Source organism: Strongylocentrotus purpuratus, unplaced genomic scaffold, assembly GCF_000002235.5.
Source record: "Strongylocentrotus purpuratus isolate Spur 01 unplaced genomic scaffold, Spur_5.0 spur5_contig_866, whole genome shotgun sequence".
Taxonomy (NCBI): domain Eukaryota; kingdom Metazoa; phylum Echinodermata; class Echinoidea; order Camarodonta; family Strongylocentrotidae; genus Strongylocentrotus; species Strongylocentrotus purpuratus.
The window spans coordinates 1-25,484 of record NW_022145575.1 but is presented as its reverse complement, the minus strand read 5'-3'; the positions used below and the strand labels follow the sequence as shown (position 1 = coordinate 25,484).

General features: G+C 35.0%; 1 protein-coding gene and 1 long non-coding RNA gene across 3 annotated transcripts; both read right to left on the bottom strand.

The window, feature by feature from the left end:
- Positions 1-9,749: 9,749 nt before the first annotated feature.
- On the bottom strand, positions 9,750-18,411 carry LOC105440568. 2 transcript variants are annotated; one of them, XM_030973961.1, is made up of 9 exons: positions 18,184-18,411; positions 17,076-17,310; positions 16,269-16,524; positions 15,680-15,799; positions 14,322-14,547; positions 13,390-13,511; positions 12,700-12,847; positions 11,812-11,969; positions 9,750-10,269 (listed from the first exon to the last, which is right to left on the bottom strand). In XM_030973961.1, the coding sequence occupies exons 1-9, from the start codon at positions 18,389-18,391 to the stop codon at positions 10,219-10,221; spliced, it is 1,524 nt and encodes a 507-aa protein (XP_030829821.1). In that variant the 5' UTR covers positions 18,392-18,411; the 3' UTR covers positions 9,750-10,218. The 2 variants fall into 2 exon arrangements, with proteins under 2 accessions (XP_030829821.1, XP_011669181.2); XM_011670879.2 differs by lacking the exon at positions 9,750-10,269 and having other exon boundaries at positions 11,582-11,969.
- A 38-nt stretch (positions 18,412-18,449) lies between these two features.
- Positions 18,450-25,073, bottom strand: LOC115919780. The gene is made up of 2 exons (XR_004062013.1): positions 24,841-25,073; positions 18,450-18,507 (listed from the first exon to the last, which is right to left on the bottom strand). It is a non-coding gene; the product is annotated as an uncharacterized LOC115919780 (long non-coding RNA).
- Between the last annotated feature and the right edge of the window lie 411 nt (positions 25,074-25,484).

Here is a 25,484-nt window from a genome sequence, read left to right as displayed (position 1 = left end):
ACAACTATAGAGACAGACGCCGAATTTAAAGAAACTATTTACCTCAGCCTAATTTGAACGAAGATAAGGGGGAACTAAAAATGTTTCGATAAGAGGTGTAACTGAACGTGACTTATGCCCACCACTATTCATCAATAATACAAAATAGTTAAAATCAAAATATCATGACAGTTGTATGCACATCTAGAAACTTGCTCTATATTCTAAATTGTAGTGGTTGTGGCAAACATATATCCAAGAGACGGGAGATATTTTAACGAATAGAATGGCAATACATCGTCAATTTAAAAAAAGAAAGAATATAGGCCTATATATAAATCCTTAATGTGAGTAAATTTACATGTATTGATCAAGATGTGCAAAAGGAATGAATACAGAATTTGATGCTATCCGTTTTCATAAAATAAGAACAGAAGATAAAACTGACCGTGCATGAGACTGCATGAAGACAAAATATTTCATAAATCTATTTCTGCCAGAGCCGAACAAGTAGTGTTCAACATAGAGAATGGTGCTGGGTCGAATATAGGGCAATGCATGCGCCGCTTTTGTACGAATCGCTTACAGTTTGCTGCACTGTCTTGACTTGTTTGTCATTTGTCAAATTGAATTGACTATATCCGACGAAACAGGGGCGTACGCAGGGGGGGGGGGGGGGTTGGGGGGTTCAAACCCCCCCTTTGGTATTTTTATGTATGTAAACCCCCCTAAAAAAATCCTAAACCCCCCCTTGTTTTTTTTATTATTAAAAAAAAAAAAAAAAAAAAAAAATTATACCCACGGCTAACCTAATAAGGTGACCTTACCCCCCCCCCCCCCAACGACAAAAAATGTCAAATTTTGAAATTTCGAGACCAAAAAAAAAAAAAAATGGGTCCGCTTACCCCCCCCCCCCCCCCCCCCCCCCCCCCCCATGATTTACAGACAGATTTACAGTCGATCTGTGTGGCACTCTTCTTTGGGCGTGATCTTTCTTTCCGTAATGTGGAAAATTGATGAATAGCTAAATTGATTGATGATAGATAGACATATGAAAATACAGCCTGATAGACAGATAGATGAATTTATGAAATGTAGATAAATAGATAGACAGATAGATAGATATATAAATATAATGAAGTACAAATAGTTCAATTTGGATCATTCTCCGTCATTAATAATACCACAATTGAAATAAAAATCCTTATGAGTTCTCTTCTTCATTATGATCGGTTCAATGCTATTTCTTCAGATAGGAATCCCGTAGACAAATACGATGTTCATTATGCAACGTTTACACAAACGCGTCCAAAAAGAAAATAATGAAAGGGTATAGAGAATGAGAGAGAGAGAGAGAGAGAGAGTAATTTTGATTGATTTGAGTTTGATTTATTTACCAATAGCAATACATTTCAAGCAATGATTTATAAAATTTAAAAATAAGAAGAGAAACTATTGGTTGGTAAAAGGAGCCAGATAATAGCACATGATAGTTGAGCCCAACCCCTTAAACAGCTAAACAAAGCATATTGGTACAAATCAGTTTAGAAAACGTAAAAAAAAAACAAAAAAAACAATGAATTTACTATTACAATCGATACTCAAAAAACCTAGAATACTCAACAATGTCTTACAATATAGAAACTAATAATGTAACATATAAATTGTGTACATATACAAATTATTTAACTTTTTGTCTTGTGGAATAGCTATGTTCTATATATAATGTCACAGTAATCTATCAAAATATGAGACAAATTTTCATTGACTATATAGAAAGTATACATGAAAGTAGAAATTGTTACATCGTGTAAATTATACACGTTTAGAATTCGCAATCTTTTAAATAATGGATCTGGAGGATTTCTCCATTATTTTCTATGAATATAATATTAGGCTAGTCTAAGTGCTTCCCCACACCTCTATTCCGTAAGAAATGTGTGATTGTATAAAGAATAATATCAGAGTACGGCTAATAATGATAATAATAATATGTCTTGTTTACCCAGGGTAGCCTCATCAGTATTCATACTGTTCTCCCTGAGGGCCCTGCAATCAAAATATATTACCCCGGTCATCGGGTTCAGGCTTACCCGCACACAATGTCGCAATCTAAATAGCACTCCACTTTTTTTTTTAATACACTGATTTACAAAACGAATATGACTATTCCAAGACAAATTTATGTCTATCCATGTGAACCTTAACAAAAGTGGCAACATCAACCTCTTAAATTTCCTCGACAGCGATTTTCAGTTTCATACATATTTTGTTCCTCCTACTACTTATTAACATGTAATTAGTTTTCATTGAATTAATTGTAAGTTTGTCAGCAATGCACAACTTAGGTATATTCTGTCTCTTCATTACCCTGGTCAGCAGGAAAAGTATGAAATAAGTTGGAATCATCGGCAAACAGCCGAAAATCTAAATAATCAGTAACAACAGTTGGCAAATCATTATATAGATTGAAAATAGAGTTGGCCCTAATACTGATCTTGTGGAACACCACATCTTATCTTCTTCCTTTCTGATAACGTTTGACCACACTGAACAAACTGAAATCGGTTACTGAGATAATATTTAACCCATTCTAGAGTAGAGGTAACCCTCGAGTACCATAACTAGATAATTTTATGATTAATTGTGTCAAATGCTTTTTTTAAATCGATGAACATACCCAAAGTTACTCTCTTAAAAAAAAAGAGTGATTTTTCACTCTATTTTCATTTTCTTGGGAGTGACGTCCGTGATCACTTGTTTAGGAGTGAAAATCAATTGATTTTAGAGTGCTCTCTAAGAAGAAAAGAGTGAATGTTCACTCTATTTTCACTACATTTTCACTCTCCAGATGAGTGACGTCCGTGATCACTCGATTTTTTTAGAGAGTACTTTACCCTGATCTATAGATTTCAAAGTTGAATTGATCAAGTTGATCAATGATAATTTAGTGCTATATTTCTTACGGAATCCATTTTTGATGGTAATTGAATATATAATTTTTTCTAGAAATTGTATTAATCTGATATTTATCAATTTTTCAAAAACTTTACTGATGGCAAGTAGAACCGATATTGGTCTATAGTTACCTGAATCTTCTCTTGGCCCTTTTTTGTGTAGGGGAGTAACCTTTTCAATCTTTATTCATCTGGAACCTTGCTAGTTTCTAATGACAAGTCAAATGTATATGCCAGTGGATGTGAAATAAATGGAGCACTGTCTTTAATTAATTGCACTGGAATGTTATCGTGACCCCAAAATGTTTTGGTATCAAGAAGCACAGCTTGACTTCTAAATTCAACTGCAGTTATTGGTTTCCAAAATAGAGATTGCTCGATATTCTGCCCCCCCCCCCCCCCACCAAAAAAAAAAAAAAAAAAAAATCACCATAATATGCTATATCTCTAGTCGGCAATTCATCTGCTAAATTCAGTCCAATATTTACAAAAAATATCAGATTAAGATGTAAGTTGCATATTTTCTCCACGAACCTTCTTAATAAGTCTGTCCACCTCAGCGCTTCTCTCATCTGTTTTTATCCAGCTAACAATTCATTGATAATGACCCATGTTTTATTTGTGTCCTTCATTATTTTGTAACAAATCGCAATAGTAATTCATTTTTGCATTTCTTACTAGAGTGAGCAGTACATTCTGCACTTTTTGTACTTATCAACAAGATCCTGTCGGTGATTTGATTAAATAACTTTTGAATACATTGTGACACGAATAGATTGCATGATCCCTCGAGATATCCATGTTTTTTGCAGCTTTCTTCTTTCCTAACTGCTTAGTAAGCAATGGTGCATGTTTATTACGAAGGTTAGAAAGAAATGGAGAGAGCAAGAGAGAGAGAGAAAGAGAGAGTAAGAGAGAAAGAGAGAGAGAGAGAGAGAGAGAAAGAGAGAGAGAGAGAGAATACAGAGTTTTAAAAAGTGTGGAAACACTTGGTATCGAAGTGTAAAATAATGAAAGTCGATAATTCCTGTCGATGATTTGATTTAATAACTTTTGAATACATTCTATATTTTACACGAATAGATTTTATGATCCCTCGAGATATCCATGGTTTTTTAAAGCAACTTTCTTCTTTCCTAACTGCTCAGTAACTAATGGTGCATCTTTATTACAAATGTTAGAGAGAGAAACAATGGAGAGAGATATAGAAAGCCGAGAGAGAGAAAGAGAGAGAGAGAGAGATAGAGAGGGAGAGAGAGAGAGAGAGAGAGAGTGAGAAAAAACGAAAAAGAAGAGATTTAAAAAAGGTTGGAAACACTTGGTATCGAAGTTTAAGTGAATCAAAGTGATTAAATCAATTTAATAATTTGGCGTCGCTAAGATACAACTTCTTACACTTCTAGTTTGTGGTTCGATTCGGTAATCTCATCATACCCTTGAAACGTCATGACAAGAAGTTCGCCTTACCCGCTTGGCAGTAATTTATTTCCCAACCCAATTTAGGCTTTTACGCCTTACTTAGCTGGATGATCCTTCATCAGTTGCGCAGAAAATATATTTTATTCAGTTTGTATCAGAGAGATTATACCCACGTATATCGGAAGTAATTCTTGACCACCAAAAATTAGAGATAAAAATCAAACGAGTATTACGAGGAGTTTAATCTCTAATTCCAAACTGTGGAAATAATTCCTTTAAAATGCGTATACGCTCACAAAAATTCTTCATTTTTCGGAAGATGCCAAGTTCAGGAAAAATGGAAAACTCCTCGTCGTCTTATTATCTTCCAAATGATACCCCCGCCTATTATTCTTTCCAAAGGATAAAAGTAACTGTCGTGAGTCTATATTCTATCAGTACGACTCTTATTCTTTTGTTCAACGCCTTCAATCTGTTGGTTGTTCCCCGTGTTAGCGATTGGAGTGAAAACACCAAGCTTGCCTTGCTGGCGATAACAATTGTTGATCTTCTTACTGGGTTCGTTTGCTCAAGCTCAGGCCTATTTTTCAATATGCTCCCTCCCACCGTACGTGACGTGATCGTCATTATCTGTCCCGCTTTAACCTGGCAATCAATGTGGATCTTGACCCTGACATGCATTGACCGCTTCATTGCGGTAAGCCGACCGCTGCGGTATCACACCATCCTACCGCGTCGTCGTTTCATGACCGCTATAATCATTGCAGCATCGGTAGCACTCCTGAATTCAAGTGTAAGTTTTATTCACAGCAGGGTGGCAGGTGTTTGTCACCCATATTCAGGCGTCTGTGCATCGGGTATTAGACCAAGTTTTGTCATCTACACCGTTTTCCCGACCTGCGGGGTAGTTTTGACAATCTATACCAATGCTCGCTTGTTGTGGATAATTCGTAAGCATCGACGCCAGATAGCCACGCAGCATCATGCGGTAAACGCCCTTCAAAACCAACCGACCTCGTCTACTAAAGGCCTGAAGACTATTCTCTTCATCACTGCCGCATTCTATACATCTTGGATACCATCCACGTTAACTAATTTGATATCTGCCACTATCACGCAACAAGTCCCGCCCTACACCACGATAGCATTGAGGTATTTGATAATATGTCAAAGCTGGTGGAACGCGGTTATTTACTGGTTCATAAATCCACCGTACCGCCGCGTCGCAATGAATGTACTACGTCGCCTGATTAGAAAGGGGGATGGGCCTACACAACAAACAGTAACTGTTAGTACCATACAACAACCATCTTAAGTAGATATGAATATTCATGATCATCCTAAAGAAGCTATAGAGTGTAATATATTGACTATTATGAGCGTAAAATCAAGAGATACAAAATAATGTGTTTCATCATATCGACATTTATAATATATTACATTGTCTACCACCGTGAAATCTTACGATTGTGGTTCATGAAATTTACAAAGTCTGGTTAAAAGAAAAATGATTATCATACTTCATCCAGTGATAAGTATTATTGCATGTTGGTAGGAGCAATTGCATGTATTGATGTATTTGCTCCCAAGAGCTTTTCCTTAACAAATCCACTGAATAAATGTAATTTATCAAAATACAGAATATGTTACGTAAAAATAACAGAGTATTCCATTACCATGAGTACTGAATCGTTTTACCTCCCTTCTTTGATGAATCATAAACTAATCCTGAACTAAAGAAGGGAACCCACCAAGATTGTTAAACTAGAGAAGTGCACTTCAAATATAACAAATAATTACCCTCGACAGGTTTGCTTTTAAAAATATTGAATTTGATTCCTTGATAAATTTCTATGAATTGCAGCTACGGCTACAGGCCAACTCTGTCGGCCACAGTAACAAACGTTAACCGTATTTGTATTTATTTGTGATACTTCTTTAATAATTTAATTCATACATTGTATTTTTTCAGCTGGTCTACACCTTTTTCTTTTAATGATGTTATTTGATTTGCCCCTTTTGTTACCCCGTTTCCTTCTATTACTTTGAAAGATAAGATGCATTATACGTGCATTTTCACTATGCACTATCATTCTTATTTTTTGCTTTACCTCTGACGTCATTCCTGGATGACTCTCTTTGATTTGCAGCTCATAAATTAATGAGGGTCTGCAAACGATGAAATTTCTTTAATTTGTTCATACAATCGATGTCTTTATATTATTTCATGTTAGTTTTCTTTCGTCTTATATGTAGTCGTATGTATCTCCATGAATTAATTGTGCCGATTATTCTTAATTGTATGATGTGAATAAGAATATTATAGCACATATACGGTCTCACGCACACCCACACTCACCCACACACATTCGAGAAACGGAGAGAGTATACTTCACAGCGATCGGCTACAGACAAAATGTGTCAGCCACAAGGTCAAAATAATGTGAATAAGTTCAATAGTTAACTTCAAATGTATTAATGTAGACATGTCAGAAATACACTCTAATCAATGGGAAGTTGTACAAAATGTAGATGATCTTGATTATGTAATATCTTGTAAATATTAACTTGATATTTACTTGTCAAAGTTTTCATTAAAGAGAAGTTATAAACATTAAAGACCTTTTCGTTTATATGAATGGTATGGCTAAACTGTACGCACTGGAACAACCATAAACCCAAATTTTCTATGAAAACAATTATATCTAGTATGAGATGTGTAGTGAGTCGGATCAATAAATATTTGCATACAATCTTCTTGCCACGTGTCAAGAAGACCCATGGTAAAGAATTGTACCATATCTCCATTGGAATGTATCACTGATCACCATGAGCTCCTTTGCATAAATCTGAATAAAGTCTCGACATTATTATCACATGTGTTACAATATATACAAACAAAAAGATCCATGATAAAGAATTGTATCATATCTCCTCAAGAATGAATCACGAGTCAACATGAGCTCTTTCGCTGAGACACAATCTTTGCATTATTATTACATGTGCTACAAACAATAATTTATTCCAATCTGGACTTGGGTAATCCAGATTCAAATCAAATTACATGCCAAATCCTTATAATTTGAGAACTCTCTCATTTATAGGGCTTATAGCCTCCACTGCTTTGCTTTTCTCATGGTATAGCCAACTATCACCTCCATCACACTTTATATGACATTTTCGCTGTATATTTAACTTTCTCATTTTCACTCCTTCGCTTTCCTCATTAAAGTATTTATGAAATCACTAAAAGTAAATTCTCTCTTTCTCATGCAGTAGTAGAAAGACATCGCATTTATACAAACATTAACACAATACACTTAAATAATTAATTAATGATGCTTTTTGCAGTTGAAATGTAATCCATGTTTCTTTATTTGGCAATACAAATAAATGCACTGATAACAAATAAATAATTATTTACACAAAATAGGTTGTCAATCACTTTTATAAATAACACAACTTGCAAAATATACAAATGTATATCATGCTGTTTGTTCTGACGTATAACTTTATACATGACATGGACCCTTTAAAAACGTATAAGTTTATACATCGTACAGACCATCCAAAAACGTATAAATTTATACATCGTACAGACCATCCAAAACGTATAAATTTATACATCGTACAGACCATCCAAAACGTATAATTTATACATCGTACTGACCATCCAAAACGTATAAATTTATACATCGTACAGACCATCCAAAACGTATAAATTTATACATCGTACAGACCATCCAAAACGTATAAGTTTATACATGGATTTGGAGGGTGCGTGCCATGTATAAACTTATACATATAAACATACGTATAAACTTACACAGTGATCCTACAAATTGACCCTCTTAAAGTGATGTGAAACTTTAATATAATAACAAGGAGTAATTACAGCTGGAGTAAAAGCTTAACAATTTCCTCTGAAGTAGGCCAATGCCACAACAACCACGACAAATATATATGCGCTCTCCGAATACATGCACATTGATTCAAAAGAACTAACATGAAACACCCGCGGCCAGTATTGCTACAGAGGATGCACATATGCAATTAAAGGTATTCAATATAATGATAATTGGTTACACAGAAAGTGCTCATGAATGGTATAACCAGTGTAAGCAAACAGATACACGTCCAAAAATACAAGATTTAAAGTTGCTAATTCCATGAGTGGACACATGTGGACTTTACTCTGGTTGATTTAATTTAATAGAAATATTTTCTTGATAGTACCATATAAAATATGAAAATCAGAAAAGCAATCAGCAAGGGATCAATATTGTACTTGAAGCAGTACATATTTATTACACTCTTAAGGCAATATCTCAAGAAATCTTGCTTGTTGAGGAATGGGATTTTCAGAGTGGCATCGTACATAATTACTAAACAATTGCCTATTTGTTTTCTATGTTTATTGATATAATAAATCAACTGTGCAAACAAAACCCACAAAGTTCACATCCTCTCTAAAATGTTTTCTTTTACTTTGGTGGCATCGCGCATCAAATATCAAAGAACCAAGGCAGTTTAATAATTCTATTGACTATCCTTTGGAATCTGCCAGATGTTTGCATAAATTATCCTCAGTTTGGACTCCAGCTCTGATAATTCCTTGATTATAACTTTGAAGTATATGATCTTCCAACTACATCATTGATATCAACAACCGTCTTCTGATGCTTGGAAATGAGTTAGATCGAGTGTTTCATTTTGACAAGATGGTAACAAAATCAAGGGCCCAATAGTTGTGACCCGAGTTTTTATCCTTGATAAAATAATAATATGTGGGTTTTTGTGTTGATGCTTTAGAAAAATAAATAAGGTGACGAGTCACGTTCACCAACCCTGTGCCTTTGAAATTACCTTCAAAGTAATCAAGTTCACTTGGCAAGACAAAAATATGCTCTAATAAAAGATAATAATAATAATATTGCACTCTAGTATAGCGCTCATCTATATAGCAAGGTGCTCCTGCATGTATGTTACCTGACCTTAACTAGGCTACATATTTTGGTACAATATAGTTTGAGTGTAGTAAATGTATGTTAAGGTCTTGCCAAAGCTAGACCTTAGTGAAGTGGCCGAGATTTGAACCACATACATGTACCTAATGATCGGTAGTCCAGCCACCTATCTACTAAACTAAAAACACATCTACACATAGACTTAAATACTTGTATTAGATAGCTCAGAGAGTTGCTAAGGTGTGATTGGTCCACAGCATGTCAAGTGATATGGGGACTGCAATTTATTGTTAACAGTTCACGCCCGGTCATCTGGATGGTTATATTGACCAGCTGGTCAACGATAACAGTAGGAGCATACGCGCTTGAGCTAAGACAATGTATTCATGTATCAACAATATTCGTCATAACAGCTAAGCACAGAGAAGAGAAGGGCGAAGACAATGGATATCTACTGTAGATCAGACTCTATTAAACTGTTCGTGTTCAGACTTTCATGTAAAAACCATGACTTGGTCTTAATCAAGGTTATCTAATATTATAATAGATATTTCCTGTTATGTATGTAATACATATTCTTTAGCCTACCTAAAGGAGTTTTATTTTCCCTCATGAAAATACAACTCCAGCGGCCAAAAGAATGATATATAAACACCCTACCAGCCATATCTGTATAAAAATATTTACATAAAAACGTTAGTTTGTCACATATCTTAACAAGATTTTTCAGAACTAAATGAGGTAGTGATCGAGGTGAGGAAATGAGAGAAACAAAATGCACTAAGGTATAGAACACGTCTGGTCCATGCTTAATACTAGATCTGCATCTAGAATCTCCTCCGAGTCTGCAGCACCCATCATGGCCTCTATTTCTGTGCTGGACAGTGTTGTCTCCTCTACCATCCTCCCATTTCGTCCACATTCTGCTGCAACCCTTGCCAGCAGTCCTGAAAATATAATAGAGAAAAGAATATTTAATTTGTTTGTCTGGTGAAGCTTGTGAAGAACCAAGTTATTAGACGCAACACTAGGTAAAGTGCTTTAACCACAGCAAACGAGCACCTAATTCCATACCAAATGCATTACATATTGTTCATTTTTGTATTTTACTTTGGTAAGTTCAATATGGAATGCTTTAGTAAAGTTCAGTCTGTCTTTGATTTTCAAAGCTGGTTTTCGAGTTAAATTTGCTCAACATCTCTTTATCAATACATTTCTACTTAAATGATAAACCCCCTTTTTTAAATTTTTGGTTGTCTTACTAAAATAATACTTTTACATTATCAATAAAAAAAAAAAAGAAAAAAAGCATAAACCCTTACTGAATGGGCTATTTTGAAATTTGTAAGACTGGAGGGGGGGGGGGGGGCTCAGAGCCTACCCCTTAAGTAACCAAATTTGGCACTGACGTTTCAATTTTCTTGTTAGAATTTTTAAAATCTGATTTTATTTCTCGAAAATGGTATACACATATGAGTTATAGTTTAAATAGACCAATCTGAATGTCTCAAATTTTAATATCTATGGAAAGTATTTTTAAATAGTGAATATGTGAGCCATTGTTTAAAAACAATATATCTAACGATCGGTTCTAATAACCACCGTTTTAATTTCTCTCCTGGTGAGAATATATATAAAAAATCTCTGTTTGTAACCTATCTAAAATGTTTCATTCCAAATTGTTTTTGGTTTCAGAGTTTTTGAGAAGATATAAAGCTCTCTATATCTCTCTTGACTTGGATTTTTTTTAAATTATATGCTCACAATGTCATCTTAAGTCTTTAAGCTTTTACACAGTTCATTTCTTCTCAAACAGTTTTTATATGCCTTTTTTTTGCATATTTTTCAATTCTTATGTATTTCAATGTTTTATGAACATTTTTTTTTTTTGCATTCTACTGGAAAACTGGAAGAAAAAAAAAAAAAAAAAAAAAAAAAATCGGCTCGACCTTTTATCATGAAAGGTCTGATTTTCAACACCTCAGTGTCATAAGATTTATAACACTTGAAAAAAAAATCATGAAGCGCTAGCTATTGCTGAAAATGCAATGGGTTTGACAACAAAATTTGTCTGGGGGGGGGGGGGGGGGCGCCATCTGAGACCTTTCCGGTAAAGTTAGGGTTAACACAAATTTCCGACAAGGCACAGGGTTGCTTATTGATATTGACCATGATTTTGCACGACCCCAAGTCTCGTGACTAAAATCTTTGTTGTGCAACACTGGGCAACTTTGATGCTATTAATGTCAGTTATTATTATGCGTCTAGAATTTATGGATAGTGAAAAATAGGTAAATATACTTGAATTGAAAAAAGCCAATTTGAATTTACACAATTTGGACGTTATTTCACAACTTTCCTTTCCTTACATTTTATTTTATTTTTGTATTCATGTTGCTTTATTGGTATCTCTATATATTTAATCTACCCATTTATTCTAAAACTGTATCATAATTTAATTGGATCTGTATATAGATAAAATGTCTTACCGTCTCCAACGTCAAGAACCACTTCATCAATAGAAGTGAAATGCTCCACTGCATATTTGTAGAAGTCTGATCTTGATGGCATGTAGAGTTGGCTAGTGCCAGCACCCCCCTCCTAGACTCGACAATACCATACTGCATACAGACATTATGGTTGACATCTGTTGATAAAATATATATGCACATTTTATATGGCTACTTAGAACAGTATGAATAAGCCTTAATTTCCTATAGAAGTAAAACGAATATACATACATGTGATTTTTCACATGAGGCACAATTTCTTTTCAAACAGATACAATGTGATTTTTTGAGTTCTGAATGCACCTTTTTCTTTAGGAATAAAAACCCAGACATTAGAAATGCATTTGTTTCACAATTACTCCGCAGTTGTCTAATTAATATAATTAGCTTGCTTTGGAGGTAATGTGTTTGAGATCACATGGCAAGCATCTTATCTTCATTTGTTCAGCATTAGTCAGCTATTATATGTTTTTTTCCCCCAAAAGCATTCAGTAATCATTATTTTTTGAAGTTTTGAACATTCATTGTAAATGTCATTGGATTCTGTCAGAAGTTAATTTCTGTCATTACCAGAACTCAAGATTATATTTAAAATCCAAGTGATATAAACAAAAATTTATATGAATGTTGAGCTTCATAGGAGGATTTCTTAAGAAAGAATTTTCATTCAGATCGAGCAGCCAATCTAACACACTGGAAGTTATACGGTAACATTCTTTCTTAATAATTTATATTTTTTTAACACACACTGCAGCTATCTCATTATTACACAACCACAAAAACGTTTGTTATGTTGCTTTGAATACCGAAATAACAGTCAGCTTCATAAGATATTTAATAAAAGACATGGAACATGCATATAGTTACCTTGAATATCTCCTACTGGGGACTGGACAATATGCAATATATGCACATCGTGTCGGGTATGTTGGCTGACCACTTTGGATATCGCTGTGATGTCCTTTGTCAGGAAGATTCTGGTAGTAGCCGATGGTGTTGAGGATAACTGGATATCCTGTAATATCAGAAATTCAAATAAAAAGGAAAGAACATACAAATTAACTATAATTCTAATATGTTGAGCCCAGATAATATACACAGTGCAAAGTTCTGGAAACTGTTTTTTTTTTTTATTTATACCCTTTTCATAATTATCTGCAGCTTAACATTTGCTATGTTGAATCAAAATAGAAAAATCAAATTTGAAAATAGGATGAAATAGCATGTGGGTGCAGTTTTCCATGCCAGTCGTCTGGGCGAAAGTGCCATTGTACGTAATATATGACTTGTGGGAAAATTGCAATTTCTATGCCATGAATATAATTGTTTGTTTTTTTGTTATCAATGACAAATTACCAATGATTTTTCATCAGCATAAGATCATTCTCCATGTAAATCCCTTAACCTTGAGTTCCTTATAGATTACAATATTACAACTTTGAGATATTTTAAACTCACAATTTTGAGATTTGTTTTATGTGAAATTCAGTTTACCTCTTTCAATTACCAAGTGCCTACAAATAAGTGCTTTGGAACCTTAAGAATATGGGACAATACCTCTTCTAGTTCTTGTATCATAAGGGCTGGGATGTCGTCTGCATTCATGTCCATGTCTCTCTTGGCCCTGCTGATGTGCTCCAGGAAGACCTCTGGGATGTTACCTTTTGTATACTTTTTACCTGAAAAAAAAACATATACATTGATCATAGAGCTCCGGAGTCAATTTGACCCCCCCCCCCCCTCCCCCCACAATATCTTGGCCACAGAAGGTCTGATTGATGGGAAATTTTGCATGGACAGCAATGCACATGCAAAGAAATGTTGCTTTGATGTTTGTTTTTTACAAAAATCACTCATTTATTACTTTATTATAATTCATGCAAATTAAATTCCTATTTTAACACATTCAATAATATATCATTAAACAAGGCAAACGCCAAGCGTTGTCTTGCCTGCATCTTAGGCCCTATAAGCAGATCAGGAGGTGAATTTTGGGTTCTGGTAGTTTACTCTTTAGCAATAATGGAATCCCAAGGAAAGTCTGTTTTCCTTTTGACCTGTTGCCTTTGACCCACATTTGAACTTGACATGTTTTATAGAACAATTTAGAAAAGGCAGTATTTTGTACACAAACGTACTATGCAAAATGTCAATTGTGGCTAGACGTGTGGTTAAGTAATGTTGCATAACCTCTAGCATGGACTGTCCCAATTTTGGGGCAAATTTGGTCTCAAAAGTTGCGAGACAATAAAGTCATTGAAAGGCAGGTTGTGATTTGTAGCGGTTACGTGGCAGTCCTGGATTGTGTACGGGGGAGGCAGGGGCCAAATTGACCCCCCCCCCCCCCAGTCAGAATAGTCAACCCTACTAGTTCATCTAAACTTTAAAATTTGGATTGATGGAGATACAGGATAGCAATTATTGTATATCTTGCTGGGGCTCAATATTCTCTTCAATAGACATTATACGAAGCCATGATTTGTGCATACCAACATAGGGTTCCAGGGCTGCTTCTGAAGTGAAGGTTGGGTATCTTTCTATCGCCTCTTCCCACGTCTTAGCCCCAACTCCCTTAGCAAACACGCTCTTCAGACTCTTCATTGCCTTCAGTTCATCGGCATCCGCCTTCATCTTTTTAACATTCAAAGACAAGGTCGCCTCCAGAAGAAGTGAATATCGCTCCTCTTCTGAGAGTCCTTGTAGCTTCATGAAACACTATAAAATAAGACAAATGAAAATAATAAGAGTAGTTATTAGTGCACGTGAAGTATTGTTGCTCACTGTCAGAAGACAAATTTTATTTGCATATATATGAACTATCAACTTTTTCAATCAAAGTCAATTCTTCTGCAAAGAATCCCCAATTCATCTATTGTTTGATTTGAATATGTAAAAAACTATTGCTTTAACCCTATTCTCACTTTGAGTGCAAGCTTAATGCGAAATATTGCAAGGACGTCAATACAGATTTGTTTTTATCACAAATTTGTTACTTTATTATAATTTATGCAAATTAGATACCTATTTTAACATATTCATTAATATTTCATTAAGTTATGAAGCTCAATCTCTTTTTTAAAGTTGCTGAATAGCATAGGCAACAATACTGAAATAATAAATAATGAAATTTCCGATCAATTCTTTTGTATTCTATTGTTTCATAAACTACTTATGTATCTATTGTTTTCATTTATATATGTGATTTTTTTCATGTTTCAAAAGTGTATCTTGAAAAGTTTCAAGACAAGTATGGTCAGGCAAAAAGACTAGAAGGCACAATTAACAGTGTTGTAAAGCAATTTAGGAAAAGCAGTATTTTGTACACGAACGTACCTATGCAAAAAGTTGATTTTATTGTTAATTTTTAGAACTCGGTCTCAAAAGTTGCGAGACAAACAAAAAAAGTCAGAAAAAGTCACCGGAAGCCGTGTCGCTATTTGCAGCCATTGCGCATCAGTCACAGATTTTGAACAGGAAATTGAACCACCCCCCCCCCCCCCCCCCCCCCTCCAGTCAGAATAGGGTATCCGCCAATGGTGGCGCTATATTACTTTATTTACTTTGGTTGTGATGATTTGATAAACTCCTTATAGCGCTGCTGAATAAACCACAATTCTCATTTGCACAGAAAACATGTGGTATGTGTGACATCCAGTCCAGCTCAATTTTTGTATTTTTCATATAGCTCATTACTCAGCAATAATATACATTTTCTACCAAAAAGTTTTTGAACATTCGCAAGTCAAGTTTTGTTCGATTCTATGAAGAAAAAAAATGCTTTCCTTCATTACTCAAGATGATATTTAAATGTGTAAAAAAAAAAAAAAAAAATTTAAAGCTTACTTACACATTGTTTCAAATCCTTTCCAGTAGATTCTCTAGTTGCATCGAAAAGGAGAGTGGCTTTCCTGTAGCATCTGTTTGAATAACTAGCCAACTGGAAAGTTGGCTCGAGAGCCCTCAGTGCCTGTAAATTACAACAAAAAAAGAAATGGATAATATATGCTCTCATAACCAGTTTGATTCTGAACATTCCAATTCATTCACTGCAATCACCATTGCATTACATAATTCACCATATTGTAATATGACCCCTCAAGTTAAAATATAAGAAATGTTAGAACTTTTTGGCTAAAATTTATGTTTCCAACAGTCACTCTTGAAAGCTCGATCATCTCAAATCAATCATTGATTAAACTCCATTTTGTCATGTACATGTAAGTTGGCTGAATATAACAATAACCTTTTTATTGGGGGGTTGGGTGATGTTCATGAGTTTTTATGCTGAACATAAATCTAATTTAATGTCCGATTCATCGTTTCATTAAAAAAAAAACCTACTTCGCTACAAGTAAAAATAGAACATTGAATGAATTCAGCATTTTATCTAGATGAAAATGTCAGATGAAAATGTCAGCTCTAGTGTTTAGACTTACATTGAAGGAGCCATTTTTCCCAAGGGCTAGGGAACACTTGCGTCTTGTCGAGGCAGTCATAGTGCAGGGCTCATCCTCCACATCAAGGTTGTTGTCATCGTATAGAATTGACCTGCAGACAGCAACCTCCTCCTGCAAGCACGGCTTGTCTACAGCAGGTTGCCCACACCTATGCAGTGATGCCACTCTCAATGCCTCAACCTTGTCCAGGTTTTGGTACACCCTGCAGCGCCATCCACGAGATAGATGTTCATATCTAAAGCAATCAGAAAAAGTATATTGGTTATAGGATATTGAGATGGGTAGGATATAGAAACATGGTGTATATATGTATCATGCAGAATAAAATATTGGAAAAAAGCTTACACGGTATACCTTTCCATGCAGTCACACACTTTTTAAGAAAACAAATATGAACATGGTACACAAGGGAAATATTCTATGGGATTTTATTTGAGTCAGGGATCTAAAATATTTTGTATTGTCCTTAATATACCCTTCATTGTATAACTATAAATGGAACACCTCTCTATTACCATTTTTCTTCCCAAATGGTACATTGACTACCTGGGTAGCATTTCTTTTATGTTACATGCTTCCACTACATATTTGTGGACTGCATAATAAATGGAGAAAAAAAAAGACAAGTGATAAATGAATATGTTCTGTACATATAATATCGGTAAGTACATCACATAATCCCTTTAAAAATTTAACCTTTGTCTCATACACTGTAACTACAAAAAGAAACAAAAATAACATTAAAAAGCAATTGCAAAAACGGGTAACTTTTATAGAATAAAATACCTTTCATCGTCAACAAGATCCTTAGCTGCAAGAGCATAGCACACCCCTCCTAGGAGCTGGTAAGCTGTTCCAGAAGGGCCATCTACTGCGAGGACTGGAAGGACATGGGAGCTCTGGAAGTGGGTTGCTGCCTTCATCACGAACTGTTTGGCCTCCATCACTTCCTTCCTGGTACGTGGTCTCTGGAGATCCTTCTCGGGCTCCACAAGTTTTTTGAGGGAGATTTCAGAAATGCCTACATGTAAAGAAATAAAATTTCAGGTCAATGACACATTTTCAAAGATTGTGACATTTAAATCTTTAATGTTTATAAATAATATCCCCTGTGCAGAGAACAATCTACATTTTGAAAATGACACCAGGGGCCCGTTGCATAAAGACTTACTATTATGGTAACTTTGCCATTATGGTAACTACCATGGTAACCGGGCTCAGCAGCCAATCGAAATCAAGGTTTCTATGGTAGTTACCATAATAGTAAGTCTTTATGCAACGGGCCCTGATACATATTATTAGTAACTGGATCAAAACACACAGAGGCTCATCAGGGAAATTTTGTCCTAGAGCTATACAAAAAATATTCCTATAGCCCTTTTCAATTCAATCTCATTTTGCCTTATGTGGAAAATGCAACATATGAACATTGTTTTGGGGAATTGGCAATTAATCATTTTTCAACTTTATTTTGGTTTTAATCAGCAGTTGGCCATTTTACCTTCCCTGTGGCTATTGCAGAGGGGCATTAAATAATCAATTTGGCCCCAAACATGTACTTCATAAACAATAAGAAAAAGGAGATTGTAGTTTTGATGAAAAAAATGGAAATATTTGTGGTATTTGTATAGGAGTCCATTTAAAAATTGTTTGAAGTTATACAAAATCAAATAATAAAAGTGGAATGTCCCAATTTTATCAGGCTTTCAGTGCTGTTATATTGATAAACTATTTTGTACACATTCTCTCCATGATATTTGCATTTCTCTTTGATTTAAAAACTGCCAATCAATAACATCACATTTAAACTTAGTGATATCATGTAGAGAGAAATGTTGTACGTCTGGAATTATTAGTGAAATGAATTTTGTAAAAGAATGGAACACAAACTAACCTTGACATTTTTGTTCAATTGCTGCATCTGAATTCTCCGCCGAATGTTCAGAAGTCTTGTTTCGTCTCTTACGTTCTGGTGGAGTTCCGTCGCTGCTAGATCCAGAACTGCTACGTTTTTGCCTCGATTGTGTGTAAGATTGAGAAGGAAGGAGTTCTTCCTCTGATGACGGAAATGAATAGATCATGTCGTCATTAACGATCGCCATCACTGACAAAACATCGGTCAGGCTGTGTTCTCCGTTTTTTTCAAAGTCTTTGCCATGTTTGTGACACTCATTTGGCAAAACTTTGCCTGTGTAGAAAGACCATTACTAAAACAGACCTGGGAAGAAAGTAAATCGGACAAATACAGGCATTAATATAAGCTGCTTAATGAAATTATATTCATTTTGCTTTGACAACCTCACACAAAGATTATAAGGGATACAGTTGAATGTTCTACATGTTTGCCTAGAACTAGAAATATCACCGAAAGTGATTAATACTCACTCCCCATGTGTGTGCACGAAAAATGAAGAAGTGGTTTGATATATACAAGATTTTACAGATTTATTGCAATAATAGACCATTACCATGGCAACACACTTTCCGACACATTAAAAAATGTGTCTTGCACATAATCAACTCAAGACCAATATTTGTGCGAAATTTAATGAGCATTGCTCGAAAAATGAAGAAGTGGTTTGATCTGCAAGATTTTACAGATTTATTGCAATAACAGACCATTACCAATGCAACGCACTTTCCGACACATTAAAAAAATGTCTTGTACATAATCAACTGGAGACCAATATGTGTGCCGAGTTTCATGAGCATTGCTCAAAAAAATGAGGAAGTATACATGTATATAGTTCGATCCACGAGATTTTCCCCCGATATATTACAATAATATGCCGTTCCCATGGCAACGCAGTATCCAACACAGTAAAAAAGTATGTCTTGCACATCTCCATCCTAAGACCAATATGTGTGCCAAGTTTCATGATCATTGCTCAAAAAATGAGGAAGTAGTTCGATCCACAAGATTTGCAACAGACTGACCGACTGACCGCCCGACAACCCGACCGTACGCCAATTCCTATGTACATGTATACCCCCTTCAAACTTCTTTTGGCGGGGGAACATGCAAAAAAAGATCCCTTTTTCCTTGAATGCCAATTTTTACTCATATTTCTTTGTTGTACATGTACATGTAGCTAGGGTAGATATGTTTTTGCATAATATACAAATTACAATTCCCCTTGAGAAATCAAGAGTGAAGTTGTAGTCTGCCTGATGATCGTGTCATGTAACATACAACAAATGTGCATGCACAGGACATTCAGAAACTTTTAGTAAGTCGATTTCCTCCGAAATGTACAAACAGTACAGACTATATACCTCTATGTTTAGAGAAACAACCTATATTTTGCACTCTCATTAATTAGATGAATTTTCATTAATACATTGCGATACAAGTATGGGATGTATAACTTTCAACAGTTTGCACTGCGGTAGAGTTTAGATTCTGCCCTCGTTATAAAGGAGAATAAACTCCTCAGAGACAATTGAATTGTAAGAATGCAGAAAAATTAAAGTAACATAAATGTCAGTGAAATTAAGTTGAAGCAAAAACAGTCAATTAATGAGTAAAGACGTGAATTTAAAAAAAAGTTATGATTACTAATGTTTAATATGGAGATCATACATGAAAAACTTTCCAATTTCTTTTGCAGATATTGCACTAAAATCACCTCTTTTATAGGAGGACTTGGACAAAAATTCTGTTCTATGAATTGACTGAGGAAAAAAATGAAATTCACATATTTTTGTACATGTGGGAGAGTTCTCCTTGTATGACATCACAAAAAGTGACTGCGTTGCCAATATGAGATATTCCATGTCATCAGTGATTGAAACTTTTAATGGTGCACCATCCTCTCAGGTTGGCTAGCACTAGGTGGGTAGTCCAGTAATATGGCATAAAGCTAGTCTTGATACCTTTACAATACATTGTACATTTCAGTATAAATTATACCTGTATAATTGGATTTATAATGGAAAACAGGAATGTATGGAAGGGCATTGTACTAATTTGTTACAAGTTTGGTAACATATTTGTGGTATGAATGTCATAAAGAATAGAGGAAAAATTTGTAATCATTTAAGTGTGCATATATTATAAGACTACATTATCAGGATGCTGCATTCTAGGTTAGGAGCCTGGACAGTTCGAGTACCACCGGTACGATTTCAGGACTCAATTATGTATACAGTTCTGTTTCTGTCCCGTTTAAAGCCAGTATAACCTATAGCACCCTTGTAAGGACCATCTGCATAAGTAAGTCGTGAACTATTATATAAATAGTGTATACTCTATCATACAATAATGAATTATATGTCCGACTAAATTACTAAATTATCCTGAGTCAAAATAAACCTGCACGAGGGATAATTTAGTATTTGGAGTTCATAGTCCAGTATTTATAGTGTACATGATAGAACATTCACTATTTATTATAGTAAATAGACTCCTAAATACAAACCCCCCTCCCATTCATGAATTTCAGATTTCTCCAAAAAGGGAATTAAAAAAACATTCTTTAGAGAATTCTAGATGTGTTTTTTTTTTTTTTTTTGAGAATCCTGAAATTCTGAAGAAAATTTTTTTTGGGGACTTTTTTATTTTGTTTGGTTTTTGTTGAGAATTCAGAATACTTTCTTTCTTTCAAGAATTCATAAACTTTCATAATACAATATGCTGATTTACAGAAATACATTGTCAATCGCTATGTCAAAAGGTATAAGACTAACTTTGAATGTCGCCCAGTACATAGTCTAGCTAGGTTAATCCTCTTTTAAATATCTCTTTAAAAAATCTAATCTAATCTAAGATGGTTAATGTCAGCTTAAAGCTTAAAGGGAAATTGAATCTTTCATAGAAATTTGGTTTGGATGAATGTAGAAAAATCAAACAAATATGAGTTTTTAAAAGTATATACAAGTATGGAGACCCTCCCATTGGCAATGTGACCATGTATGTATGACTTAGTGGGGAAACTTTCAGTTTGTTAGGTATACTTTCCTACATGTAAGTTCCATGTTTAACCAACATTGGCCATTTAGAAAAAAAGTACTTTGTATAAAAAACACTCTCTGCACATCACATCAGAACAAAAATACAACACAAGGACAACGCAAAGCGTAGCAAGCCCTCGCTGGAAACAAACGGCATAATACATCAGAACAAGTTACATGTACGTCCATTAGACGGAATTAAGTTACTGACATCTGGGGATTGAATGAAAAGAAAGTTTACTACTTTACGGAATAACCCAAGACATTTGACCTTTGACCTAATGTACATTATTCCAAAATCAAATTTAGGCTGTATTTGATACCATGCATGTACCTTCATATCAAATTCATGAAAATCTGTCAAACATTTTAAATTATCAAACGGAAACCAGTACGTGTTCACAAGATTTGTTACAGGCGGACGGAAGGACGGACAGTAGCGTTACTATTTTCCCCTCAGATTTCCTCCGCAAGGGGATTATCTGACAAACATTACTAAAGTTATCGAATGGCAGGGGCCGCGGAGCCGCGGGGATTAAGGGGGGCTGCAGCCCCCACTTTTTTCAGTAGACGTGTACAAAAACGCGAAAATGACTATAAGATTGTGCTTTTTTGCATGATCCGCCCCCCCCCCCCCCACTTTCAAAAAACGCTCCGCGGCCCCTGAATGGAAACCGCATATTCAGATGCATAGTAAGCTATTTTGCATATTTAATGAGCTATGACCTTTGACTTAAATACTCTGAAATCAAACTTAATAGGCTGTATGTTTATACAATATGTACAGTACCTTCATACCATATTTTATAAAAATCCATTAAAGGGGAAGTCCACCCTGAACTTAAGTTGTTTTTAATAAAAGCAGAACAGTGAGAGAAACATATCAGTGAAGGTTTGACGAAAATCCGACAAAGGATACAAAAGTTATGAATTTTTAAAGTTTTCATTTGTGACGACGTCACATGCGAGCTGCTCTCCTATACGTTGTGTACTGTAAATTCCATAAATTGCCATTTTCTCAGAAAAAATATATTATTTTACCTGTGCATTCGATATATTATCAGACACATGCTTTTATACACGCCTCTATGAAATAGATCCATTCCTTCATCAAGAACCATGAAAAGGGGGCAATTTATGGAAATTACAGTACACAACATATGGAAGAGCAGCTCGGAAGTGACGTCACAAATTAAAAATTTAAAATTCATAACTTCGTTATCCTTTGATGGATTTTCGTCAAACCTTCAATGATATGTTTCTCTCATTCTTCTGCTTTTATTAAACCCAACTTAATTTCAGGGTGGACTTCCCCTTTAAACATCGAACGGAAACCACACTTTCGCATATTTAAAGACTTATGACCTTTGACCTACATACTCCAAAATCAGACTCAGGCTGTATTTTGATCCATGTACCTTCATACCAAATTTCATTAAAATAAGTCAAACATTACCGGTACTTAAGCTATCGAACGGAAACTACATTTTAACATATTTAAAGACTTATGACCTTTGACATATATACTCCGAAATCAAACTCGGGCTGAATTTTGATTCCATGACGTCATACCAAAATTCATTAAAATCCATTGAACTTTACTAAAGTTAACGAACTGAAGCCATAATTTGCTATTTTCGCATATTTAATGAGCTATGACCTTTGACCTACATACTCTAAAATCGACCTTAGGCTGTACTTTATACCATGCATGCACCTTCAAATCAATTTTATTAAACTCTGCAAAACACATCTACAGTTATCAAAAGAAAACCATTTGTTATGGAAGCACGGAAGTAAGGATGGACGGCAGCTTTACTATATCCCCTCTGACTTCATCCGCGAGGGGATAATAAAGTCTTCCACTATGTGTCAGGTATGTTTTAGCTATGTGACTCGACTGGACACACAAAATATGGGTAAACTAATTGAAGTTAGAGAAACCAATCAGTGAAGGTTTTGAATGAGTCAGAAATATTCAACAGGAAAGTCTACACAAATAATATATATTGATTTTTATGAATAAGCAGAAAAATCAGGTTGACAGCTTGATGATAGTTATCTGACAAAATCTGAAAACGGATTATAAGCAATGTTATACAAATTTTAATTTCCAATCAAACAAAAATCTACAACTCTGTGACGGACATGTAACTTAAAAATTCTTATCACATTTTTGTAGACGTTTCCATGGTAGTTGATAAAGTAAAAAATCTAAAAGTGTGTGAAAACATATGGCACAGGCATGAATAAATTGTGTTCAAGAAATTATGAATTCATTCAATTTTAGCACACAATAAAAGTTCATCGCAGAGTTTAATTTGGGTTTAAAAAAAACTTTGTAATAATCCTTTATCAAATATTCACCAAACTTTTACTGATAATTACTAGATCTAGCTAGCTTGGGTCGGCTCCCAAGACGAAAATCCAATTGGATATCTCTCTGCACACCTGGATCTGTGCGATTGTTAATTAAAGAACCAAACATGAACTCAATCACTTTTCTAGCAATATTTTGAATTACATCCTGGGATACAAAAAGCTTTGAAGATATTTTGATTAAAAATTATATTGAAGGAAATTAATTTTTCCTGGCTCATTATATAATTTCATATGTTATGCAGATGCAGAGAGTTTGAAACCCTATATTAGTTTACCCAGATCTACATGTATTCATAGATCCATTTTTGCATATGGCATGTAAGTTTTTGCTGTGATTAGATGAAATAAAATTCATCGTTTTTGTAAATATTTTTTGTGTACATGTGTAACAGGGATATAATTGGTTACATTTATACTGGTCACAAGAAATAATTTGGTGGAGGCTAGGCTTCAAGACTTGGTCGCTAGTAGACAGTCAGCCGAACTGTCTCATGACCTGAACCAAGTCTGAATTTGATGTGATTTCAGTTTAAATAGAGACCTCTACCTAGATTTATAGTTGAGATCTCAATCACGATGGAGTAATAATTAATGGTTTAATGCTCTGTCAAACTCATTTCACATAGACTCTATTTGACCTCAACCAGAATATTTCTTTACATAGTGACAACTAGTGTCTTTGAACAACAAAATAGCAGACACAACTTACTTACTACTGACGTTAAGTTTTAATTGGCTTAGTCTAGATCTAATCTACTTAACTTAGACACTATAAAATAATATATATTCTAAGCCCGGGTCACATGCAACCAGCTCAACCAAACCAGTCCCAGCAAGCTACTATAGACTCTACTAGTACTAGTAGTACGACTATAGTGCTAGAATAGATAAGTGATATACATAAAAAAATAGGTCTAACACTAGTTTGTTAAACCGAACTTAGAGATCTGAGATAAATAGATAACTGAACTGACAGTTAACTGTTGTTGAGTTAAAGTTAGATCTTAATCCCTACGTTGAAAGTCTACGTTGCACTTGCACTTGCAGGCAGTGCTGCACACCATTTGAAATGATTTCATTTGCACTTGTCCAACAGTTAGAATGTCTATCAATCATGTCTTGACTTGCATTGTTGCAAGGTTGCATTTTTTTAAAGAGTAACCATGTCAGAAACACGAACTGCAGATTATTCTAGTAGGTTATGTAAGTTTCTCACCTGTATGCTGTCTTCAGTAGATGAAGTGGTAGCGACGCAAATCATGCTGATGACGTCGGGAAACTCGACATTCCTGTTTCGGCTGAATGCCCTCCGTCCATTCACTATCAGGAACAACTGGTTCTGCTTTCGCTCAAGCCACCACATGTTGAACTAATATAGTCTGGATCAAGGCACTTTTAACGAATCGACGATATCGATGACTTTTTCGAGCAAAATAGATGCTTACTAAACTAAATGCCAACTAACTATATAATAGAGGAATGTTTGAGTATCTATACAAGTCGTCAAGGCAAGCTTAAACTGACAGAAAGCGAAGTGAATACTCTAGACTATTAGAGAGATTAGTAATGCTTTAAACACGACGGGGCGAATGCAGACTATTCATATGCAAATGAGTCTACACTATACCAATATAAGCCCTCGATCTATCACTTGTTATGCAAATTTTCGCACGCGACCATTGCCGATTGGTGTTTCGTTGTGAATGGGGGACAGGAAGTGTACCCCTTTGTTTATTTTGTTATGTAAAATAGAAGAGCTCAGTATCATCATCTAATTTCTTGAAGGCAAGCATGTAATCCCCAGGCACGCAGTGAACTTATTGTTGTTTTGTGATGATGGGGGGGGGGGGGGGGGGGGGG